General features: G+C 37.8%; 1 protein-coding gene across 9 annotated transcripts in view; it reads left to right on the forward strand.

The window, feature by feature from the left end:
* The window catches only part of LTBP1 (latent transforming growth factor beta binding protein 1), a 216738-nt gene that overhangs the window by 107551 nt on the left and 86292 nt on the right, over positions 1–22895 (forward strand). For all 9 annotated transcript variants that reach the window (XM_037405594.1, XM_037405595.1, XM_037405590.1 and 6 more), the window contains 4 exons: positions 424–648; positions 4086–4363; positions 16166–16268; positions 21951–22022. In XM_037405594.1, coding sequence (XP_037261491.1) covers positions 424–648; positions 4086–4363; positions 16166–16268; positions 21951–22022 — 678 coding nt within the window. The remainder of the gene's footprint in view (positions 1–423; positions 649–4085; positions 4364–16165; positions 16269–21950; positions 22023–22895) is intronic.

The following is a 22895-nucleotide window of genomic DNA, read 5'->3' on the forward strand; positions in this document are numbered from 1 at the left end:
ATGGGAGGCTGACTAAATAAGAATACCTGTACGAAAGTGTGAATAAGAGGTGCAGCCAGGCACCATATTAATTCAATGTCTTGCTTAACAGTGTAATGAAATTAAATAGCTGGGTTTTATTAGGAAAGAATGTGCTTGCCGTGTTTGTCCTGGAGAGAAGATGCAAACCAGGCAGAGGTCAAAAGGAGGGTTTGTCATGGAAAGAAGGTGCGGACCAGAGAGAGGTCACAAGGCGGGGAAGCAAAGCGGTTCTACCACAAGGCAATCAAAAGTGCATATCAGATGTATAGCCATTCCTCAGATGACAGAAGAACAAAGCGCCCCAGCCCTAATTCTTTCCTCCTCAACTTCTGTGTGTTATGTAGTCAGATAATACTAAAGCTAAAATCATTAACAAAATTTTTCTTTCTGCTTTCATTTCAGTTATTTGCCATCTTCCATGCATGAATGGAGGCCAGTGCAGTTCTAGAGATAAATGCCAGTGCCCTCCTAATTACACTGGTAAACTTTGCCAGATTCCTGTGCAGACTGCCAATACTCCAAAACTGTACCATCACCCGCAACAGGTGAACAAGGCTGTAGGATCACAAATTATCCACTCTACTCATACTTTACCACTGACTATGTCTGGACAGCAAGGTGTAAAAGGTAACTTTTTTCTTGATAGATAATTCTTCCTTTGGAAATGATTTTATTAACTAATTGTGGGTATCCAATCAGTGCTAATAGTAATCTGTCTACATGGTTTAAATCTTGACACCACAACTTAAATAGTGAGCTCACCAGAATGACTGGAAAATATTTTGCTCAATGATTGAAATAATAAGAATTAACAGGGCTATTAAAAAGAGTTTATAAGTAAATTTACTTCACTTTGCAGTGGAATTTAATGCAGATTGCAGAGTCAAAGAATAATGCAGGGGCTTCTTCCAGGGCTGTAGTTCTGTTCAAAAAGAGAATGAGTGTGGCTGAACAGAGTCCATAAATCACAGTATACCTAGATAGAAAGTTGCAGGTGACTCCATGGTTACTAATGGAGGGAAGAGACAATGCTTTTCAAGATAATAAAATTTAAATCTAATGTAAAGCTAAAAATACAGTCCATGTCTATTGTTACATTATTTAGTGGAGTTCTAAAAGTTAATTTTGTGGTGAACTTAATGTAAATAGACCATGATATGATTCAGTTAAATAGAACATAGGAAAAAAAAAATGGTAAGGATTTCCTACTGCTAATGCTGTGAAGAAGGCAGAGGATCAGAAACAGGAAAAGTTGTGATGTTAATCAAATTTTACCCCATCAAAGGAAGTTCAGGCAGCTTCAGGTTTATTTCCCCTAACACTTTTTTGTAAAGTGACAAGTTCTGATGACCTTGAAGAGAAGTGTTGAGTTTGTTTTTCTGTGTGTCCTGTGACTCTAGGTAGCAGGTTATCTGGGTGAGATCCTGTCTATATAGAGAGACACCCCTGCGATTCAGTTTCACAATGTATGAATTAATGTGAATTTTGTTTGTATGAATTGTCAGATTGATTTATTTTTTTTTCTCAAGGATAATTTTACAGTTGCTGCCTCTGAATAAAAAGAAAATATATGGGAGAAAGATGTGAGGTTCAGTTGTTGGCTACTAGTTCCTGAACAACTTTGCTAAAAGCGGCCAAACTCTTTACATGTTTGTGATAAATATAATCTAATGTAGTAATTCTGCTTTCAGAGAGGGATCTTCCTGGAAATACAATATTTTATAAATGCTTTTAAGTATCTGCTCTGTCTTTTCAATGGATTTGTTCTCTTGGGGCTGCTACACAGTCCATTGGAGAATAGTTTCCACTGCCATGTTGGAGTATTAGTCCTAAAGCTCCCAAGAACTTTTCTGACACTCTCTCTCTCTCAAAAAAAAAAAAAAAAAAAAAAAAAGGGGGGGTGGGGTGGGGAGGAGAAAAAGATAATTGCCTAAACATTTAGTAGAGCAGCAGTTTATTTCTGTGACTATTTAATTCCTGAACAAATTATTTTAGACAATATGGTGGACTATAAACCAATTTTTTTAAAGACATAGTTGTTTTCCAGATTTTGAGTTGCTGTCTCAAAATACACAATCAATTTCTAATTGCTAAGTAGTCTGACCTCTTGAATATATCTTTTTTTCCTGACCCTCAAGTCCTCTTCAGAACCATGCACAGTCGCAATGCTTTTTCTTCTCTTTCCATGTCTAAATGAGGACATTTGATTGTTGAGAGAAGGGCGTTTCATTTCTTTCAAGGAAAGTATAAAAAAATTCGTACTGAAATAGCTGGCAGAAATAAAAAATAATCAGCACATCTAGGCAGTGATCCAAGACCTGGAGAGGATTGTGGTAATAATACTACATGGGAGGAACTGGCCTAAATTTGATGTTTTCAGCATCTGAACGTCTCTAGGTGGATTGATAGATTAAAGCAGAGCAATTCAGTGATTTCTTTTAAGGGCTGATAGATTTTTTTTTTTTAGACTTATCATCTGGAGAAACTAGTTCATACGTAAAAATATATAATAGTAAGTTGGGGTGTTTTATTCTGTTCACAGCCAGACTATGGTGTCTTCTCTTGCCCTGCAAAACCAGTCTAATAGCCTATGAAGGGCCTTGCTACTTCTTCTTGTAACATTGAACCTTTCTCTTATGAGTTTACCAGTAACAGAACTCATGTACCATAAATTTTGCTTGAAGATTATTTTCTGCTACAGACAAGATCTGAAGAGCCATTAAGGCGCTGCAGCTGTATTTTGTTGACTTCCTGCTACCTTATTCCTGATGTTTCTGTCTGCAATATGTTGGAGATTTTCATAAATAAAACAATACAAGGCAGAATCAAAATAAGTTTGTTTCTTTTAAGGAATTCCTGTGTGAGAGTAATTAATGCTGAAAATGTGCCTTGAGAAATGAAAATCATGTGAAAACCCAAAAGCAATTTCTACAATATAATATCATTTTAAAGCAGCTAAAATAGAAGTGTTTCCTGGGAAGTAGAGTTGTGAGGTTTAAATTTGTCAGTAAGAACTGAAAATGCCCAATCAAGTTCTGAAGAACAGTCTGGCCTCCTAAAAGGCAAGGAGACAGTTCAGAAGACTCAACAATCTAGTTTGCGTTATAGAGAAAGTATGTCAAATTATATTTGCTGGTTCTTGATGTTTGGAAGGAGTGTTATATCTAACAGATTGGCTGGCCTTGAGTAGGCTGTGCGGTACTTGCTGATGAGAGAGACCTAGCCAGACACAGTAAATGCTTTTTTATGCAGCTTACAAACTATAAAACTTTCTACACACATCTTCCCCTGCCCCCCACCCACCCCCACCCCACCCCAATAAGTTGAGTTACATGTTTAAAGGGTATTTTGTGTTCCAATGAAAAGAGGCTTGAGGGTCATAAACAGATTTCTGCATATTATGTTGACTGGAGAGTCTCAGTCTGTACACCCAGACTTAAAACTACAACTGTATTTAAAAACGGAAGTATCTGAAAAAATTTCCTCCCTCTATCTGCCAAATCCTGAATTCAAAGTTTAGTTGAAGGGAGTGGTGATTTTAGATAGTTGAGATGCTGGCAGCTCTTGCAGGGGCAAACTTGGGACTTGGCAGGTATATAAAGGTGAAGGGATGAAATCTGAAGCTTTTTCTGTGTTCCAGAGAAAGATGATGGATCTGAAAAAGAAAATAAAGCTTACTATATATCCAAAAATAACCCAGTAGAATTTGAATTCTGGAACTTTGAATAGGATTCTTATTACACAGTATGACCACAAATATTAATGTCACACCAGCCAATTTGGACATCCATGTTTATGTAGCAGTCTTTACAATCCTATAACGTCGTTCTTTCATGTGTGAAGAGTTTCCATTTTCTTGCTTTGTTAATGAGAGTCTATGCGTTCTTTCAGCCTTCCCTCTAAACCCCAAATTTGGGCTTCATTTATATTTCAGTCATTTTAAGGCACTCTGTAAAAATTATAATGTGCAAAATAAAAGTAATGTCTTAGAGGTGCCTAAGATATCTTTTTGGGCATATTTCATTACTAATTTTTCTTATGTGTTTTTCCTTCAATTATTTTAGTGAAGTTCCCTCCTAACATAGTGAATATCCATGTGAAACATCCCCCTGAAGCCTCAGTTCAGATCCATCAAGTTTCAAGAATTGACAGCACTTCAACAGGACAAAAAACAAAAGTACCTCAGCCAGTACATCCACAGGTTTCTTACCAAGGTCTTCCGTATCAGAAGACCCAGAAAGGACATACTACTTACACGAATCAACAATCCATTCCTCATATGTTTCCTGTTTCAGTTAAAACACAGCTTGGGCGCTGCTTCCAGGAGACTATTGGGACACAGGTAAGAAATGTTTGCTAAGGTTTTTGAGACAGGTGGCTTTAAAACAACATTGTAAAAGAATTAAAAAAATTTTCACCGGTTGCCAGGAAAGGACACATTTGACATTCTTTTCCAAAAGAAAATTATTTTGAGAATGTAAAATTTTTACAAAATAACATTTTGCTGAAGCTCCTTCTCCTTCAAGCTAATGTCTTTATTTTCTGCTGACTTGGATCCCTGGCATTCTGATTTCAGTTATTTTAGCCATACCTTCTCCATTTATGAGCTATTTCTCTAAATAAAACGCCATGACTTAAATCCCAGCTCTATATCTCCTAATTGAATAACCAAGGTTACACAGTCATCCACAGCTTGTACCGCCCTTTGGTTTAACAAGTCTTTTTGCCCACGTATCTCAACAGCAAGTGTTTTTCAAGGAGTTGCAGTTGTTTTTGAAATTCCTATTCAACAACTTCATATTTTAAAGTGTTGTAGGCTAATGTTTTGAATCTGTTGAAATGTGACCACTGAATGGAGTAGAAAAATCATGAAAGCCAATTGAGTGTTTGCTAGAGCATTAAAACCTTAGTTCAGTTTAAAATAATGTTCACATCACTTTTTACTTACGACTATTCAAAATTATGTATCTTCTTTCAACTCTTGAAAGCACTTTAAGACACAGTGTTGTCATCTTTGCATATTTGTATATACATGTAAATATAAAGAGAAAGAAAAAAGCATATGTGAGGAGATTGTTAAATAATTACTAAGATCCTGCTATTTGCTTATCGCCTTGCTGAAACTGACCTTTTCAGATTTAATATTTTTTAAGCTGAATGTATGCCTCAGGCTGAAATTTTGTTAGAGGCTTCAGAAAAATCACTCACTTGTTTTGCGGGATGATGTTACAGAATGAATATATTGTTTTAGTTAGGCTAAAAACCCCAACTTATGGCTGTTTCATTGAAGGTTTAGATTGTGTGCTTTGAAGTAGAAATTTAAGTTTATTGCAGAGATCACACTGCATTTGGTCCTTCCAGTAACATGCACCCAAAGTTAATCAATTTTCAAGCATCTAAAAATATATCTATTTTCAATATATTCCACAAACATTTGTTAGATGTTGGCAGCAAAATTCTCATAAGATTTGAGCTGCACAGAGTGTGGTCTGCCTTCGCTTCAAGGGGACAGCACCCGTCATCCCTGAAATACAGGACTGGAGCAAAATGTCCTTTACAAGTGCTTCTTCTAGCTGCCAATGAATGCTATAATGCCAAGTGTTGGAACTGACAGCAAGGCAACGCACACGTGCACACACACACACAGACCTCACAGAGTGGCAAGGAGCTTGGAGCGGATCAGTGATGGCGAACAGACAGGAGCAGAAGCAGGATGCAGTCCGAAGCAGGGTGAGGGTAACGTAGGTGGCAGATCCCAAGGAAGTGATAACAGTTACTTTCTGGAACCTCAAACTGAAATCACAGTTCCTTACACTCGGTCATCCTCTGCCAGCCCCTAAGAACTGACTTTTTTTCCTGTAAAATCTTTCTTTTCCTTTCAGTGACTGGCTTCTGCAGAGTATTGTAGTATTCCTACTAGTGACATAATTAGCTCTGGTTTCATTGCTGTGGAAGATCCCCAAACCTGCTCATGCTAGGTCATCACATGAGGGTGTTTAAAAATAATTCATTCTGAAAATGCAGTGGAAGAAGTAAACCTAAATGTCATCATGCCCCAAAAATGTTTCTGGAAGACCATAGTTAAGTTTGCATATGAAACATTAAAGCTTAGTATTCACTAACTGATGAGTGCTTGGTCTGGGATCCACACTGTGAATTTATACTTATGAGCTCTTCGTGCTTCTCAGTTTCAGGAATAGTAAAACCTTGTATTTGTTCTTTACCAAGGATTGAAGCACACATTCAAATGAAAGTTTGTGGATTTTTACATGACAAAATGAAGCAGGGCCTGTGTAAAACAACCATTTCTCTATATTTCCTAAGAATAGGAGATCCATCAAATATGGCATTATAATGTGAAATCATAAAATTCTGGAAATAATTAGATAATTAATAGTTGTTTATTATTTATTTGTATTTCTATTTGCACTCATATATAGGGGAAGACAAAATTAATTCCTCGATCTTAGACTTGGCAGTGAGTGCCACATCTTCTACCTCTTACATCTTATGCTTGATCAGTTTCTTGTCTGTTCTTTCTGCTGCATGCATGAGTGATGTATTTCACATGACATATCCAAAACTTTCAGTGTCCTATGCATGCACCTCACATTACAGTGGTTTTAAAATTAAAGCCTACTCATTGCTCATGGAAGACAGTAACTTGCTCCATTTACAGGGGAAGAAGAGGGAAAACATGCTTGCATTGACCTTATGCCTGCCTTGGAATCCAACCAAATGCTGAGTTCCCAATTTTTCTAACTCCTTTTTCAGTATTCCCCTGGAAAAATGTGACTCTGCAGTGCTCTCAAGAAAGGGCAGTGCCTCCTACTGTAGAATAATGCTTGTTCTCATTTTTTACAAATTTCATTATTCCTTTCAGTGTCGGTCTTGGAGAAGAGGATAAGTAAGGATTTCAGAGGCCTTTTGTTTTTTAACTTAATGTTTCAATTTAGAATATGGAGCTGTAGCCTGGCATTTTGTAGAGCATTCATTTGAGATCTTGCCATAAATATAGATTTAAGTGACTCTTTCACCTTTCCTATTTGAACCTGAAATGTTAAGACATTTTTTTCTGCAGTCAGGCAAAGCGTATTATTTATTTGTATGTTAAATATACCTTGAACTGGGAAAGAGACAAGGTTTTTTGCTCCCTCCCCCTTTTTTTTTTTTTTTTTAACTCTGAAAGAGATCTATTCCAGAAGAACTTTGTTTTCTGTTTCTTTGATATTTGCTTTGCTAGATATGAGGATTCTCTTTATTTGTTCAGACTAGACGCTAAACTGAACTTTCCCTATTAGTAACAAAGTGTTACAAGTCCTTTCTGGAGTTTTGATATCCATACTTCCTTCCACAATCATCAGTGTTTATACATTTTTTTGCAGGGTGGATTGTATATTTGGCTTCAGAAATGTTTTATTAAATATCCTAGGATCAGAGGTGACTTTACTGTCTATAGAGCAGATTGATGGAGGGATGTGTGTGGCCTCTTGTAGGCAAATCAACCAAGTTAATAAAGACTGCTGAACTTGCTTTTGGTCCATGCTAAAAGCACAGGATAAAAACGGTATCGGAATTTCTGCTGTGTTTTTTTGTGTGTGTAACCTCTACCATTCTATGTTTCTCTCCATCTTTTGTTCTCTCTTTCTTTCTTGAATTTTAGCTGGTCTTCAATTACATGTCCTCTGATTTTAATGCTTTGGGTTTTTTCACAACCTTCTGTGGAGTATTTTTCATCTCCCAACACATTCTTCCTCACCCCACCTTGGTTAAAATCCTTTAATGTATCTCACTGGAAAACAGTAGTCCCACAAAACCAGTAGGATAGTTGCTATACTCAAATCCCAGGACAGCCAGGTTGTATTTGCTGCACTGTATTTCCAACGGAGCGCATACTGTTGAAGTTAGCAACTGGAGCCACCTGAACTGAAGCTTGGAGGACACTATGGTACAGATAGCTGAAGAATCTGGTCATTTTCTCAGGGCTTCAATCATTCCTAATTAACAACATAGAAATTCTTCTAGACCTCCTATTTGCTTAGTTTTCTGTAATATCATAAGTGACTATAACCAAAGGCAACAACCGTGAGAAAAGGATAGTAAAGGATGTGTGAAAAGGTGTCAGTCTACAAGCAGAGAAGGACAGGAGGGGAGAGGGAGGGGCAAGAAGAATGACATTTCCTAGTTTAATTAGAATAGATAAATTAAGATGTATGTTTTCATAAATACATGTACACATACATACATGGGTTGCTTATTTGTGGCTGTTTTCTGAAGCATCCTCAGCATTGGGAGTGGAAAGTGGAAAGAGCAACTAGAAAAGTAGAATGAATGTTTCAATCTTTGAAAAGTAATATAGGAAGCAAATAGTGTTCTGGATGGTTCTCTTTTCTGCTCAAATAAATTCACTTTTCCTGGCTGCTTTTTGATTCTCTGAGTGGAACACTTAGCAATTATTTCTCCTCTGGGAGATGGTAATAATGATTGCTCCAGGATAGCTTACCACAATAAATGATAGCTTACTACGGTATGTTGCATGCAACAGTTGTGGTTTGTCAAATGTGTTCCTAGTACCAAAAATATTTTTGCAGGTTATATCATAAACTAACAGTTAAGCTGCAGGTGAGAAACTTACTGTTATCATAAAAATACAGGAAATAAACTTTTACCTAAACTTACACCTTGTTAGATAGAAGATGTTGAGAAGATAGAGACTGGAAGTTGAGAAACAGATACAGTGGAAGCAGTATGGCAAAAATGCCACTCAAGATGGAAAACAGTAAATATCTAGAGAGCACTGTATTTTACTGTGCCTTCAAAAGCTGGAGACTAGACGTGGTGTCCTGCAAGGTCCTTTACAGCCATGCAGTCTTGCGTTGCTGAAATCCAAGGAGCTGGTCATCTTAGACCACTGATTCTCTTAAGTCCTACTTAAAAAGCAAGCAAATAAGGAAGATTCTGTTTCCCTTCTTTAATTTCTCCTCTTCAGCTGCTTTTCATTTTAATTCTAATAAAAATGCCTTTATTATGACACAGAATATCTTGTTATTTCCCAAAATACTTCTACAGTGTCAGTGGTGCACCTAGTAAAGATTGTGTTGGTAATCCCAAGTCCTGTTGATTTTGCATATGCTTACTTTGCATGTAAGTAAAGAAAAGAATGCAGATGCATACTATCTAATTCATATAAAGATAATTAAGCACTGTTTCTCCACCACCACCACGCTCCCCCCTCCCCAAGATGGCTTTGAAGTGTCTACTAAGCATATTAATGTGTTTTCTGTGGTCACTGCGTTTCAGTATTTTGGCTAAAAAAGTCTTTTTTCTCAAAATTGATTTGGTCTCTTTTTTTGCTTAACTGTAAAGAGGGAGGCATTTTTTTGCAAAGCAGCAAGAAAGTGGAGACACTGGTATTTCCAAATTTCTCTAAAGCAGTCTCTTTCTGACTAGATTCACAAGTAATGCTGTTCTCTTCAGCAGATTTTTTGAGTATCATTTTTACCAGAGATGACTTCTGGTGATATCAGCATCTATAATTTAAAAACAAAATATGAAAGAGTTATTATTCTAAAGAGACAGAGATATTGAAGGTACTTACCTGGCTGAAAGCAGCAGATGCCAAAATATGCAGAAGAGAAGCTGGTTAAGTTGTCATGTCTGCCTATGCTGGTTCGTTCCGCCTCACTGTTCCTCGGTTGTGCTGGTAGAACTGCTGAGAGGGGCTGGACTGCTGTCAAAATTGGTCGCTGAAAGGATTTAAAAAATACTGTCTTCTGATCCTCCCTTTTTTGTTTGGGGTATTTTAAATTCAGGTCAGTTTCAGGTTGTAGTGTTCAAGGGATATATTCCACTCCTTGCTTGTAAGTTGTTTGCCGAATGATGTTTTGTGCTTACCTTGTGAATTGCTTTGAAAGGTGTTGCAGAAAAGACACATACTTGTTACAGCTCTGTTGAGAAGAATGCCTGAATTAGAGTTGTGGTATTGTGAAGTGAAACATTGTATTAAAATAATACTTTGGAAAATCATATTAAAGAAAAATCAAATATACCACCTATAGCAGACAATAGAAGCATATTTTGATAGGGTTTTGTTAATTAAGCTTAATAACATTAATTGTGAACACTAGTAAAGACTATTGAAGATTATAAGGGCTATCCATTTTTCAGTGTGATCAAAATGCTCACATATGTGTTCAGATGTGTTTTAAATGCTGCTTAGTTCTGATAAATAACAAGTATGTCTGATAAACAGGTGTTAGTTGATCAGCATCTTTAGTGGGATATATTTCTATGGAAACATTTTATTTAATACTGTGTTTCAGTAATATCTTTTACAGGAAACATTTGGTTTGAGTAACACTCTTCTCTCTGCTGTCAGACTTGGTAGAATACAAAATAAGCCAAGTGATAAGTGAGAGCTGGAAGAGGTCAGAAATTGTTGACATTGCATCATGATAAAGATTCTGACTGCAAATCATTAAGCGTTTACTTAAGTTGATTTAGAAAAGGGCATAGACTGATCAGGTACTTAACTTTGAGAATATACATAAAATTTTTAGGAAATGGGCTTAGATCACTGAGTTTTTAAAGTAATAAAGACATCAAAGTACTTGAGTTAGAAATCAGAGCAGCAAAATATGTTGATAGCTTGATAGCTATTAATGCATAACTTAATGTATCAATACTACTGTATGCAATATGATCGTAGTGTATGTAGTCTGGAGGTGATGACAGTAGTAATATGACAGTTGAAGTTATTCATTCGACAGTTGAAGTTATTCATTCAACTGTATAAATATCCCTGTTGAACTTTAGATTTAACAAAACATTTCCTATGGAGGTAAATTTCAGGTATTTTCATTTTTTGACAGCTCCATGAAATGAACTTCCCTATTTATATTCTTAGGCAGGAAAAATGATACAAGTAAAATTCTGTGCTTTATACTGGTACTTTTTCTCTTAAAGCACTTCTAAAACCTTTTTTTCTTTAGAATAGTCTTAAAAATACCATCTCATAAAATAAAATAACTGCCTGGAATTCCTTGAAGCTCATGGTTTGGCTTCTGAAGTTCTTAAACAAATAGACTGTCAGAAATCAGTGTGGGTTCATTTCCAGGATTAATGCTTCATTCACAATAGATTCTTTGCAAGATCAATACCCTGAAATATCAGAAGATTAAAGATGTATCGGATACCAAAAACACCAAACATTGTTTTAATTACTCAAATAGAAGAAAGCTGGATAATTTTTGCTTGCCTATGAAGAATGTTCTGCTTAAGCCAAAACAAATTCTTTACCAGTTCTTTTAGAAAGTCTGGAAGTATTTAAGTTTTTCTCCTCTGCTTATGAGACAATGCCTGTTAGTGAGCCAGTGCTACATGGGATAATACTCTACATTTGTAACAACCTGTCATTCAGCTGGTCAGTAAGCTAATTAAGTATGTTTGTTAATTGTTTCAGTAATACGGTTTATTAAGTTTGAGGTTTCTTATTCTCTTTGTCGTGCCTATAGGGGGAAAAAACCCTCAACAATCCAAGGTCTGTGCCTGTTGAATAGTTTACAGAAAGTTAAACAGTGTATCCATTCACTTCTGCTATTGTGGTATGTGAAATGCAGTCGTTTGAGCTGAATCCCAGAGTCATTAGCCTTTAACTCAGGCAAAGCAGCTATCAATTTCAATCATACTTAATCATGTGACACTCTCTTATTTACGCTTGTATTGTGGTTTTAACTAACAGCTTATGACAGGGATTTGTAGATGGGTCACACAGGAGTGGGAGTCCCAGGAAACGTTGTGGTCCCTCAGCCAGAATCCTCTGCGGTTGCCCTGAGACTAATTGCCAGACTGGGCTTTCTCCTGCACTTTACAGGGAGCTGAATAAATTCCTTCTACTCCCTTAGCAGAGGGATTTTGAGGATATAATCCTTCCTTTTCCCTGGCATTGGAAAACGCATGAAACCCTGGTGGCAGTGCACAACTCAAGTACTGTTAGCGCTCCAAGGCTGTGGAGATGGGGCAGAGGCTGGAGTCTGGACAGACAAACAAAGAAGTGATGTGGCTTGGGGTGGCCTTTGTGCACCAGCACAAGGTCAGCCAGAATTTCAGTCTACCAGTGGGAATATTCAGTACTTCCTTCAGTTATATAAAATATTGGCATAGAAGCCCAGGCACGCATTGGGAAAAATATGTGGATTCAAAACAATACTTTCAGTGTCTGTGAGTGCTTTACCCAGGAAGAACTTTGTTTTATAGCAGTACCATGTGTGCCTTATACTGCTTGCTACTGCTGACCCTCTTTCAGCACAGTTGAGCTCTTATACCAGTCCTTCATGACTTCTTTGCCTTCTGAACCAGTAAACATTATCTCCAAATTGCAAGCTTGTGACAGAGGTATCATTCATGAAAATCTGTTCTCTTTTTCAGAAGCCCTCTGGAATACAAGCTAGATTAGTTTAAAATATGTGTTGGATGATGGATAGAAAATTGTAAACCCAAGCTTAGGGAATGGCATCATCTTCATGTATAATGCAAGTTGTATGCTTGTGTTTAGCTTCCCCGCTTATTTTAGGTTCATATTTATCTGTTGGAGTTGTGTTGAATGGTGACACAAACTAAAAATAGTTATGGATTCCCCCAAGTGACTTTTCCAGTCACTTGTGACTCAGAGACTGGAACAGACTGTCTGAAGAACTGATGAGTTCTTCTCAGTAGTAGGAAGTGGGTAAGACTTTTGAAGTGGATAGAAATTGCCTAAAAGTTTTTGAGACCAGTAGAAACAGAGCTTCAGTTCATTGATGCTTAGGGTTTGTGAAAGGAAGGAGCATCTTAAGAAACTGTAGCTGGCAAGGAAAAAGTTTGTGCAATGCCATGAGTTTTGGAAGTATCTGAAGTCCTATTAGATGTACCAGAGAAATCAGGGTTTATTAGCCGTAGAAGAACTCTCTGTTTCTGTTTGGCTTAGGACTTTGCAGAACAGTCATTTTTTCTGATGCATAGATCCAAAATTACACAGATCTTACACCACTAGGAGCCCCATGTGGCAGTTGCTTTTCCTTGCTGTCCAGTTTCTACAATGATCTGGACGTTAACCAAATTATCATTGATTCTTCAAGCTTTAATTCACCACAGAGGCAATGGGAGCAACAGCTTTAATCATTGCCAGTTTTTACTGACAGGACTACAAACCACAGTTGCCAGATGACTCAGACTTTGGCATCTTTATTTTTGCTCATGGTTTTTATATGGAAATTTGAAAAAGTTATGACCACAGAGATCATGATTTTCAGTAGAGTGCAAATGCTGTAGCACCACACCTAAACTAAAAGTGGGCTTTAATCCATCTTCCTCCTCTTTTTTTTTTTTTTAACTTCTCCTTTGTTTTATATGCTTCGTTCATGATGGCATGTTGGCTCTCACATTAGTGAAGTCTTGCCTTGACACACACGAGCTGCTGGGATGTGTCCTTCAGGCTTGTGACCTTGCAGAGGAACACTAGGTGTTAGGTAATGTGCCTTGTTGCCCAGATGCTCCATTTCTGAGATCATAAGGGGAGGTGCAGCACCAGCCTTGATTCCTCCCACTTCTTTTTCGGAGAGAGGAGAGTTGTAAAACTGAGGACCAAGGTGGGGAAAAGGGTTGAGTGCAAATTGGTTTGGTTTAGCTCAATCTCAGTAACAGTCACAGTATACAACTTCAGTAAATGGCTTCTCTGTCTTTGAAGAAGCAGTTCTAGTTCTAGGAAAGGAATTGAGCAGCTGTAATTATAAAGTAAAACTGAGTAGCTGTGATTATTAAAGTAAAATGGTCCTTCCTAGAGCATGCCCACCTGCGATGAGGGTTGAGAAACCAGCATTGTTTAAAAATGTAACATGAATTCTCTAAGGTTTTAGGGCAAGCTACTTGGAGGAGGAGTACTCTGCAGTTGAAAGATTTTTGAGCTTCTGGAAACTGCAGCAAGGTTTCTGTATCATCTATCTAGAGGCAGTTGAAAGAGCTAGTTCGAATTCTTAAAACAGCTGAGTTGCTGCAGCAGAGGGAGTTGGGCAGAATTCTGTTTGTACGTCTTGATGGCCTTTGTGAAGTACCAGGCCGAGAGCTGCTTCTGGAAATGAAACTCAGCAGACTCTGACTGATCAGGAATGGTCAATCTCGTACTAAACCTGCCAGTGCCCATGCCACGGGAGTACAAGACGGCCTGAAAGATATGTGTTCACATGGTGTAAGCCTGGGCCTGCATCTGAAAGGTGGGACTTGCTTTGGTACTTCACAGTTTCAACATAGCCCAACATCATCCAGGTGGGGGACTGTTTGTCACCCCTTGGAACAGGAAAATTTGTCACAAGACACTCTGCACATGGTAGTGTGAAAACAGACTCCTAAAGCTGCACAATAACCGAGCAATCTCTTTTAACCTGTTTGGCCACTCTGTTCATTATGCTGTTCATGTGTCACCCTAAAATGAGGCTCACAGCACAAGAGGGGCTACCCCATGTGGGTGTGATGTACAGAGGCACACTGTAGCTTCAGCAAGTTGCCCTGGGCTGAAAGCTCCATTTCATGAGGGAGGCTGGCTTTCACTGGGACAGAGGATGCTCCTGGCTGCTCACACATCCCTTGACAGATGTCTAAGCATCATATGCAGCAAGTGCTGAGGGGCTGCAGGTTGCACATTACAGTTTGATGTTTAAACAGTGAGCTGGTGCTGCTTTTAATTTGATTGGTGCCTGAGGAGTATCTGTGGAAAAGGGAAAGAGAAGATAGCTGGGATGATGCCTTGGCAGCCCTCCCTATGGAAAAAGGGGACCCTTTGATGAGTCAGAGCCCTGACATTGTGGGGTAGCCTGCTATCCTGTTAGTAGTCACATTGTGGAGCTGCACAGAGTAACTGTACTTCAGAAACATTGACTCATGGGTGTCAGTACGATTAAGAGCACACTGGAAAAATTTTGGGAAGGTGGGAGGAAGCTGTCAGTGCCTGTGCATTCTGCATGCTTCCCCACTGCAGCGACTGTTACCAGCCAAAGTGAAAGCGACCACAAGGCCACAGCCTGTACCATAAGATGAGCCAGCTATCTTGAGCTGCAAGCTAAGCAGCAGTGATCATTTGGGTCAGAGGTTTATATGCTGTCAGGAAGGAAGTTTAGATTGGGGAAGGTCTGTTCATACCGTACTGAGAATTCACACTTCAGCACCTTTGAATTGTTTGCTGCAGTGCCTATTTATATCAGCATTTGCTTTGAAAGTGTTACTAAGTGCAGCTGTTGTGCACTTCTCTTGCACATTTTGCACTTCCATTTTATACCTAGTTGACTGGTTTAGATTTATTTTTTAATGTCTGCATCTCAAATACATTTAAGCTTTTTTACCATGAAAGATGGAAGAAAAATGCAAAAGTCAAGCCCATAACTAGTACCTTGTAAGCTTCTGAAAATTGTCTTACTAATGAAAAGCACAATAAGTAGATTCTTGATTGTGGGCAGTGGAGAGTATTGACCTCAAATTACTGCAAGGTTAATTTAAATTTTTGCATGGGGAAAGAGACACTTGTTTGGAGTAACAGAGACATCACTAACTTTGGCTTCAGTCATCTTATCTGTATGACCTTCTTCAGTATCTGGGCAGCAGAATCTGTCATTACAATTTGACAGTTTTCGGTCAGTGGTCATAAACATTAAACTTAAGTTGGCAGGAAGTTGAGGCTCTTTAATAGGAAATAACACTGTAGAAATCAGTCATACTTTTTGTCTTTGAGAGTAATTAGAAAAGTATTTGAGATAATTTATACAGCTTTTGAAAAAGTGAACGAGCACATTTTTGAGGAAACATGTAGGGAAAAGGTGCCAATGGAAAGTTACTACCTTGGAAACTACACTCGTTCTTGTGATATACTATTCTTTTCTGTTTCTTTCTCCTCCCTTTCAAGTTGATGCACAGGAAGATAACAATATCACCTAATTTACTCATGCCTGCATAGAGAGGCATTGCAATACATGGGCACTATTTCAGTTCAGCTGAGAGCTCCAGTGAATCTTCAGTGTCTTAGCAAGAGGTTGACCCAAGACGACTGAAAAAGAACATTGTACTAGAAGTGAGCATCATACAGTATCACTAACTGGAGTATTCTTTGTCTTGACTATTCCAGTGTGGGAAAGCACTTCCTGGCCTTTCCAAGCAAGAAGACTGCTGTGGAACTGTGGGTACTTCCTGGGGTTTTAACAAATGCCAGAAATGTCCCAAGAAGCCATGTAAGTGCTATTTTGTTGTTATTCTCTGGATCAGTTATGGCTTTTTTTCCCCCCTCAAGTAGTATTTTTCCTTTTCAGGGGGCGGGGAAGGAACCTAGTAGAAAGAATAGGCTATGGTTTGATTTGGGATAGGTTGCAGAAACTGGAATTCTCCTGCATGCCAAAAGAGTTACAATATGCAGGCACAAAGTGCAGCCAGCAAAGTTAATGTTGTTGGGTCTTTCCCTTCCTCCTCCTCCTTTAAGTCAGTGATGCACTGTGGCGTTTTCTCAGTGCAGGAAGGATAATGACATTGAATCATCTTGCCTTTTCCAGCTGGATTTATTTTTTGAACAGAAATGTTAAATTATAGAGGCGCCAGTTACTGCTTGGAGAGAATGCAGTGACCTCTTGGGACTGCAGATGAACTTTCAAGTTTGGAGCCAAAGTTTTTCAGGCTCTAAATTGTCAATTACGTTTATGTTTTTTCCTCTATTTTTGAAATATTTTCCTCAACGATTAGGCAATGACAAAGAGTTTCCTCACAGTTTTGTTAGGATTTGACATCATATGAGAAAGAAATTTCAAATTATTTACATGATAAGTGAGGCTAGTCTCTTAAACCTTTTGTGAATTACATTACTGTTGCAAAGTAATAGTAATACCACCCTGTCATGTCATATTTTCACCACTAAATGAAAGATGAGAAAAGATAATGTAATCTCTGTTTTGTAGGTGGAGAGGACCTGCATTTAATGAGCCAAAAACAGTGTAGGGAGTTGCAGTCATTCTTATGTAGGACTTCAAGGCCACTGTTACTTGTACAGATAGCAATGCTGGGAACATGTTCAGTGTTTGATTTATTACTTTTTAAGTATATTTTTGTCTGCAAGTCTTAATGTGGATATAAATACAATTCCAGCAGAAAACCTGCTGTTACTTCTACTTCTCTGACTCCTCCTTCCACAGGAGAGTCTAATATAAATTTATGCTGGCTCAGTCTGCTCTGCTAGTTTATGAAGCATTTAAATTTTGTGGTTTGGAGTATGTTTATGTTCTGATGTGCTTCCTAAAGAGAGCCTCCTTGGGGTCTTTGAGGGCCATAGTTAATAAAAAACTGGCACCTATATTTTTATTCCTGTAGCACGTAAATACAGTTTCTAACAGAGACATACATTCTGCATTGGTGTATGCATTGTGAAATGTGTCCTGATTTTATAGCTTTCTCCAACAAAGTAACAATTTGAAAGACTACAACTGAAAGTCTTGTTCATGAGAAGCATGCAGGCATGTGAAATGTTGCTTAGTGGATGTAGGTGCACCATGAGAGGGATCACAAAAGCCTGAAACATGTTTGAACCAAAAACTGGTTGGAACTACTCATACAGATTTTTGGTGCCTGGTTCAAAGGGAAGCCCATTTGCTAGCTCTTCACATCTTAGATAAAACACTGGTCACCTCGGCCTGGAATCTACAATGGACAGTGCGTTGATCAGGCAGCTGCTTAATGCCAACATGCTCAGCATGATGTTAAGGGCATGCAAACAGGAAAACACTGGGACAAACCATATCTGAAATCCTGGTCCCCAGATACTTCCTAGGTACATACAGAGAAGTGCCCAAACTTACCCTGAAATCTCTCCTGAAGTGAAGTCTGCCACCTTTTTTTCAAAGCACTGAGTAAGAATATTTTTTAAAAAAATGCTAATTAGATGAGCACTGTCCTTTTATTATAAAGATTAATGGCTAGCACACTTGCTCAAGATGGGACAATTCAGAGTTCCTTTATCTGCCAGAAGAATTTCTAATCTACATTTTATACCTATGAGGAGATGACCTAACCCATAAAACATAGAAACAATTCTTGGAACAGGTCTGGGCACCTAGTCTTTTTCCCAGTGTACTTAATTATTTATGGTATGAGTCATGCTCACTCCTGCATTCTGGTTCAATCTGGAACTGTTTTTTTGAATGTAACTGTATGATTTCAAGAAGAGACAGAGAATGTTGCCACTTGGAATAATCCTGTCCTTATGATTAAAGCATTCCTGCAAAGTAAGGGTTTGGGTCTCCTAGACATAATGGGATACATTTCTCATCCTTTTAGGTGGAAGCTTTCACTGTACGTTAGCATTTTAAGAAGGGGGGAGATGATTGTTCTGTTTCTGAAAACTGTCTGCTTTCTCCAGATTAAAATATAGTGTCATCTACCACTACATTGTATCAAGAGTATGATTTGGTTAGGTGTATGCTTCAAGAATATTCACTGAATCTGTTAGGAAGCTTTGGTAGAAGTATATATATTTTCTTAATCTAGATTTGATTTAGGGATGAGTTAAGCATGATGCTGTTCAATCATGCCATGAATTGCAGCAATTCTGCTTGGGTGTAAATGGTGAACATTCAGATTTCTAAGAACTTAAGGTGATTTGGAGTGTTGCAGGAGTTTAAGTGATCTTAGAGTTTTATAGATGTTCATTTTGAACTTAGGCACACCACTTGAACTTTCAGGTCTGTTTTGCATCTGGGCCTAAGTGTCCTTTGGGCACAGGTGTCATATTAAGCCTCATGTCAGTATCCAAGTGTTATGCTTCCATAGACCAAACAATTTCCAAAGATAAATGTAAATTTATGATAAGATCTAATGAAAGAGTAGAGTGGCTGTGTAAGGATTTGTATTTCATCATGTTGTTGGTTGGTGGGGTTTTTTTTACAATAATGAGAATTTTCTGGTGGTAAAAAGAGTATGTATTAGACATATGTTTATGAATGTATGTATTTATATATTTTATATTTTTATATATTAATATAGTATATCTATATTTGTATTATATGGTATTGGGTAGAAAAAACTTGGGAGTCAGGCAAATTGTTAGTAAGTTATCAGTTAAGTGATGTCCTTGGTAGTTTCTCAGCAGGCAGAGTTAGTCCCACATTAGTCCCATGTAATTTTGACCTGTTCTGATACTTCACTGAATTGGTATTACACTGCTTATTGTAGACTTTCTGGAAGCAAACAGACTTCCTTTTGCTTTTATGGTTTTACGCTTCATAAACTTTGTTTAAGGTTGACCTCTTTCTGTAAAAATAGGTTATCAGGTTGCATTTAACATGATCTTCTGTGAAACCCACTTCAGCAAACTTCTTAAACATATACTTCAGTCTCATTAGCAGGCACTTTTCTTTGCCCTTTAGTCAACCACTTAATGATGTACGTAAGTTTGCATACATCTTGTTCCCACAGACTTAAGTAGGACTTTGTCCCTTTGTAAAGAGGTACTTGTATGCTTTGGGTGATAGCTACTGCTCAGGCAGGCTTCTGCCTTGTTGCAGTTTCAAGTGTCTTGGCCTGAGACAGCTCCCATGTCTGTAAGTTTACAGGTTGTTCAGTATTACTGAAAAACAAAAGGAATTTTGGAACAGATCTCCACTTTTGAAGGCTTCTGCAGAAGATGACTTTTAAGACAAAGCGCATTTCTGTGTTACATGGGGAATGTTATGACTGTTCAGGCTTCTTGCTAACAGTTAATAATTACAAACAGGTTGTCTAAATGAGTAAAGGGTAAGTAATGTAGGACTTCATCCAGCTCCCACATGGATCACTAGCCATCAGTGAACAAGCTTCTTACTCTACTGTGACCTGCTTGGATTGCTGCTCTTTGTCGAAGGAAGAAAACAGCTGCTAGTAAGCCACTCTTTCCGGCTCGGTGTGGGAGTAGGAAGATGAGGAGGGAGGGAGAGGTTAAAATCTCTGATGTCACTCCACCACTGCACTTGCTAGAGCAGCTGAGTCACCCTGGAAGGGAAAATGTGTTGCTGCACTGGAAAAGGCCTGGCACAGCTCATGGGCTAGTCTCCATCTACAACTGGAAGAGCTCTGTTCTCCTCTGCCAGGCTGTACTGCAGGGTACTACTCCTGCCCACAAAAAGTTGAGACTTTCTTGGTTTTAGTGTGAATTGAATCAGGTCTGTAATGGCAAACACAGATAAGTTAGGACATAATCAGCGCAATTATGAATCTGCCTCTAGCAACATAAGCATTAGGAGTTTCATTGATATTTTTGGGGACCAGGAAGGAATACATTAATGCATTGCACTTTTGAAAATGTCACCTTAAATTTCAACTGGTTTTAAGATTAACATTGTGAAAATATTGGAGCTGCCTTGAAAATAAGTGTGTAGCAGCCACTTTATGGTGAGAGATGAAATTTTCAAATCTTAATTTGTGTTAAGAGTGATTGTAGTCAATGTAAAGGTGGAGAAGTATGTGTTGAAAACTGTAAGAACATTGTTGCTATATTTTCACCTGTACTATTTTTGTGTTTTTAAGCAATTGCTAAGGAGAATCTCATTGTTCTAATTAAACAAATATTTTAAGTAATTCACAGCAATTTGAAATAAAAGTATCTCACTCCATAAACTGCTACTCAAGATCATCACTTAAATTTTTCCAAAGAATAGGAAAAGCTTTAGAGCTAATGAAAATAATTCTTTTTCTTTTTTTCCCCACCCTTATAGTCAACCAGTTACCAGTTTTAAAATAAGCTGCAGGGTTAAATGTGCAATTCAGGCATTGTATGTGAAGTGAAGCCAAGTAAAAACATTATCTCACTTAGTTGTTCTTTTTTGACAGTTTATATACAGTAAAGATGGAAAGTAATGTGTTTTGATTTGTTGGGGGGGGTTGTTTGGTTGGGGTTTTTTATTGTTTTGTGGCCTGCTGAACATTTAGAACACTTTTAAAGGAAAACAAAAGATCTGGCCAAATGTTAGATAACTCTGTTGTAGCATTCAAATTATAAAAAACTCTCTAGACTCTTAGTAAAGGCACTTGTGTGATCATAGTGCCAAAAGTTTAGTCCTATACATTTAATAAAGTACTGGGATTTGCCAAGAGGTTAGCTTTTAATGCATAACCATACAAAGAAGTTACTGCTCTCATTTATGAAGATATAACAGTTTAAGAATCAATAAACAGTTTTCTGTAGTCTCAAAAGCAACATTAAGTGTAGGAAAGAAACAATAAATAAAAATATAAAACTAGTTAAATGAACACTTTCTATTTTGGCAAAATTGTATTTAGTCTGTGTTTTGCAGTGGTGTTATGCTCCTGACAGTTTACACTGATCAGCCAGCGACAGTCTTCTAAAATTCAGCAGCTTTGTTAGGTAAATTACAAATGTGCCTTTGTCTTCTTTTGGTTTTTTTTTAAGTTTATTTGCATCTATTTCCTCTGTATTTCAAACATTTTTTAATTTATTGTGGCAGGAGAAATGGTATCCAACAATTTTGCTTAACATTGAAGATACTTTTACTTTCTAAAGCTGCTTTCAGTTTTAAAACCATTGAGTTTCCATCATGAATCTTGAGCTTTATCTTTTCCCAACATGATATTTGTAGCTGGTTTGGAAAAGTAATTATTTGAATATTTGAGGACAACTAAGATGAAGGATAACATCCTGATTGCAAAGATTTCTTTTTTTGGAAAAAAATGTAAGTTTGAATAACTGAAAAGTCCAGTGGTATACACGTGGAAAGAGGTGAAAGTAAGGTTACCTGTACAACCTTTAGTTTTGATTTCTTGACCTTCCATGCATCATATAATCTTACAATGATTTTTTTAAACAGATAATCAGGTGTCAGACTCTCTTAATAAGCATATAAATCAGCAGTATTTAACTGACATAATTTTTTTTTCTTCAGCATACCATGGATACAGTCCTATGATGGAATGCCCGCAAGGCTACAAGAGGATCAATGCTACGTTTTGTCAAGGTATGACAGTGTCCACAACTGATTGTCTTTATTTTGAGTACCAGTTTTTTGTAACAGATTATTTGATATGTATGACTTGGATGAATTAATCCAATTGATATGTATTTGGGAAAAAAATGTTGAGGCTACTTTTAATGCTTTCCAAATACTGGCATCTCCATAGAATGTTTTTTTGCTCTGGGGCAAAAAAGCTTTTAAATCTTTTATGTGTACTCTCATTTTCTTTGATGTATAAAGATGACTTCATAAGGATTCATTTACTTTGGTTGTCAGTAGAAATACACTGTTCTGGCAGTTCTTTTGCTAAGCATTGAACTTGCAGACTTGCTCATTTAAGTCAGATGAAATTAGCAATATAGAATAAACTGGGCGGGGGGGGGGGCGGTGGTTAATAGATTTATGGATTCCCATCTATAATCATGAAAGTATGGAGTAATTGGAGAACAATTATTTTGGACTGAAAAGGTTAGACACAACAGTACTGAGAAAAGCCACGTAATGTTACTGGCAATTGGAAATTAAAAACTGTGCATACCTGGCTGCCGTAATGTGGTGACCCATGTACTTCAAGAATGTGTATAGTGCAGGTGAGGAGATATGGAGTTAGATGCTGCATAAGTTCTGTTACTCCAGGATTACGCCCTGTATCTCCTGGCTGTAAGCACAGAAGTTACCCAAACATGAAGGGTTGTGGGATCCGCAGAGATCCGTACCTGGCAGGTCCTGGCTGTAAGCACAGAAGTTACCCAAACATGAAGGGTTGTGGGATCCGCAGAGATCCGTACCTGGCAGGCTAGTCAGTTTGTTGTACTAGGTTTTGATAGTTTTTTTTTCCCCTGACACATTTTTGTATTCCATAACTAATACTGCAAG

This window comes from Falco rusticolus, chromosome 12 (assembly GCF_015220075.1).
Source record: "Falco rusticolus isolate bFalRus1 chromosome 12, bFalRus1.pri, whole genome shotgun sequence".
In the NCBI taxonomy this organism is placed as follows: domain Eukaryota; kingdom Metazoa; phylum Chordata; class Aves; order Falconiformes; family Falconidae; genus Falco; species Falco rusticolus.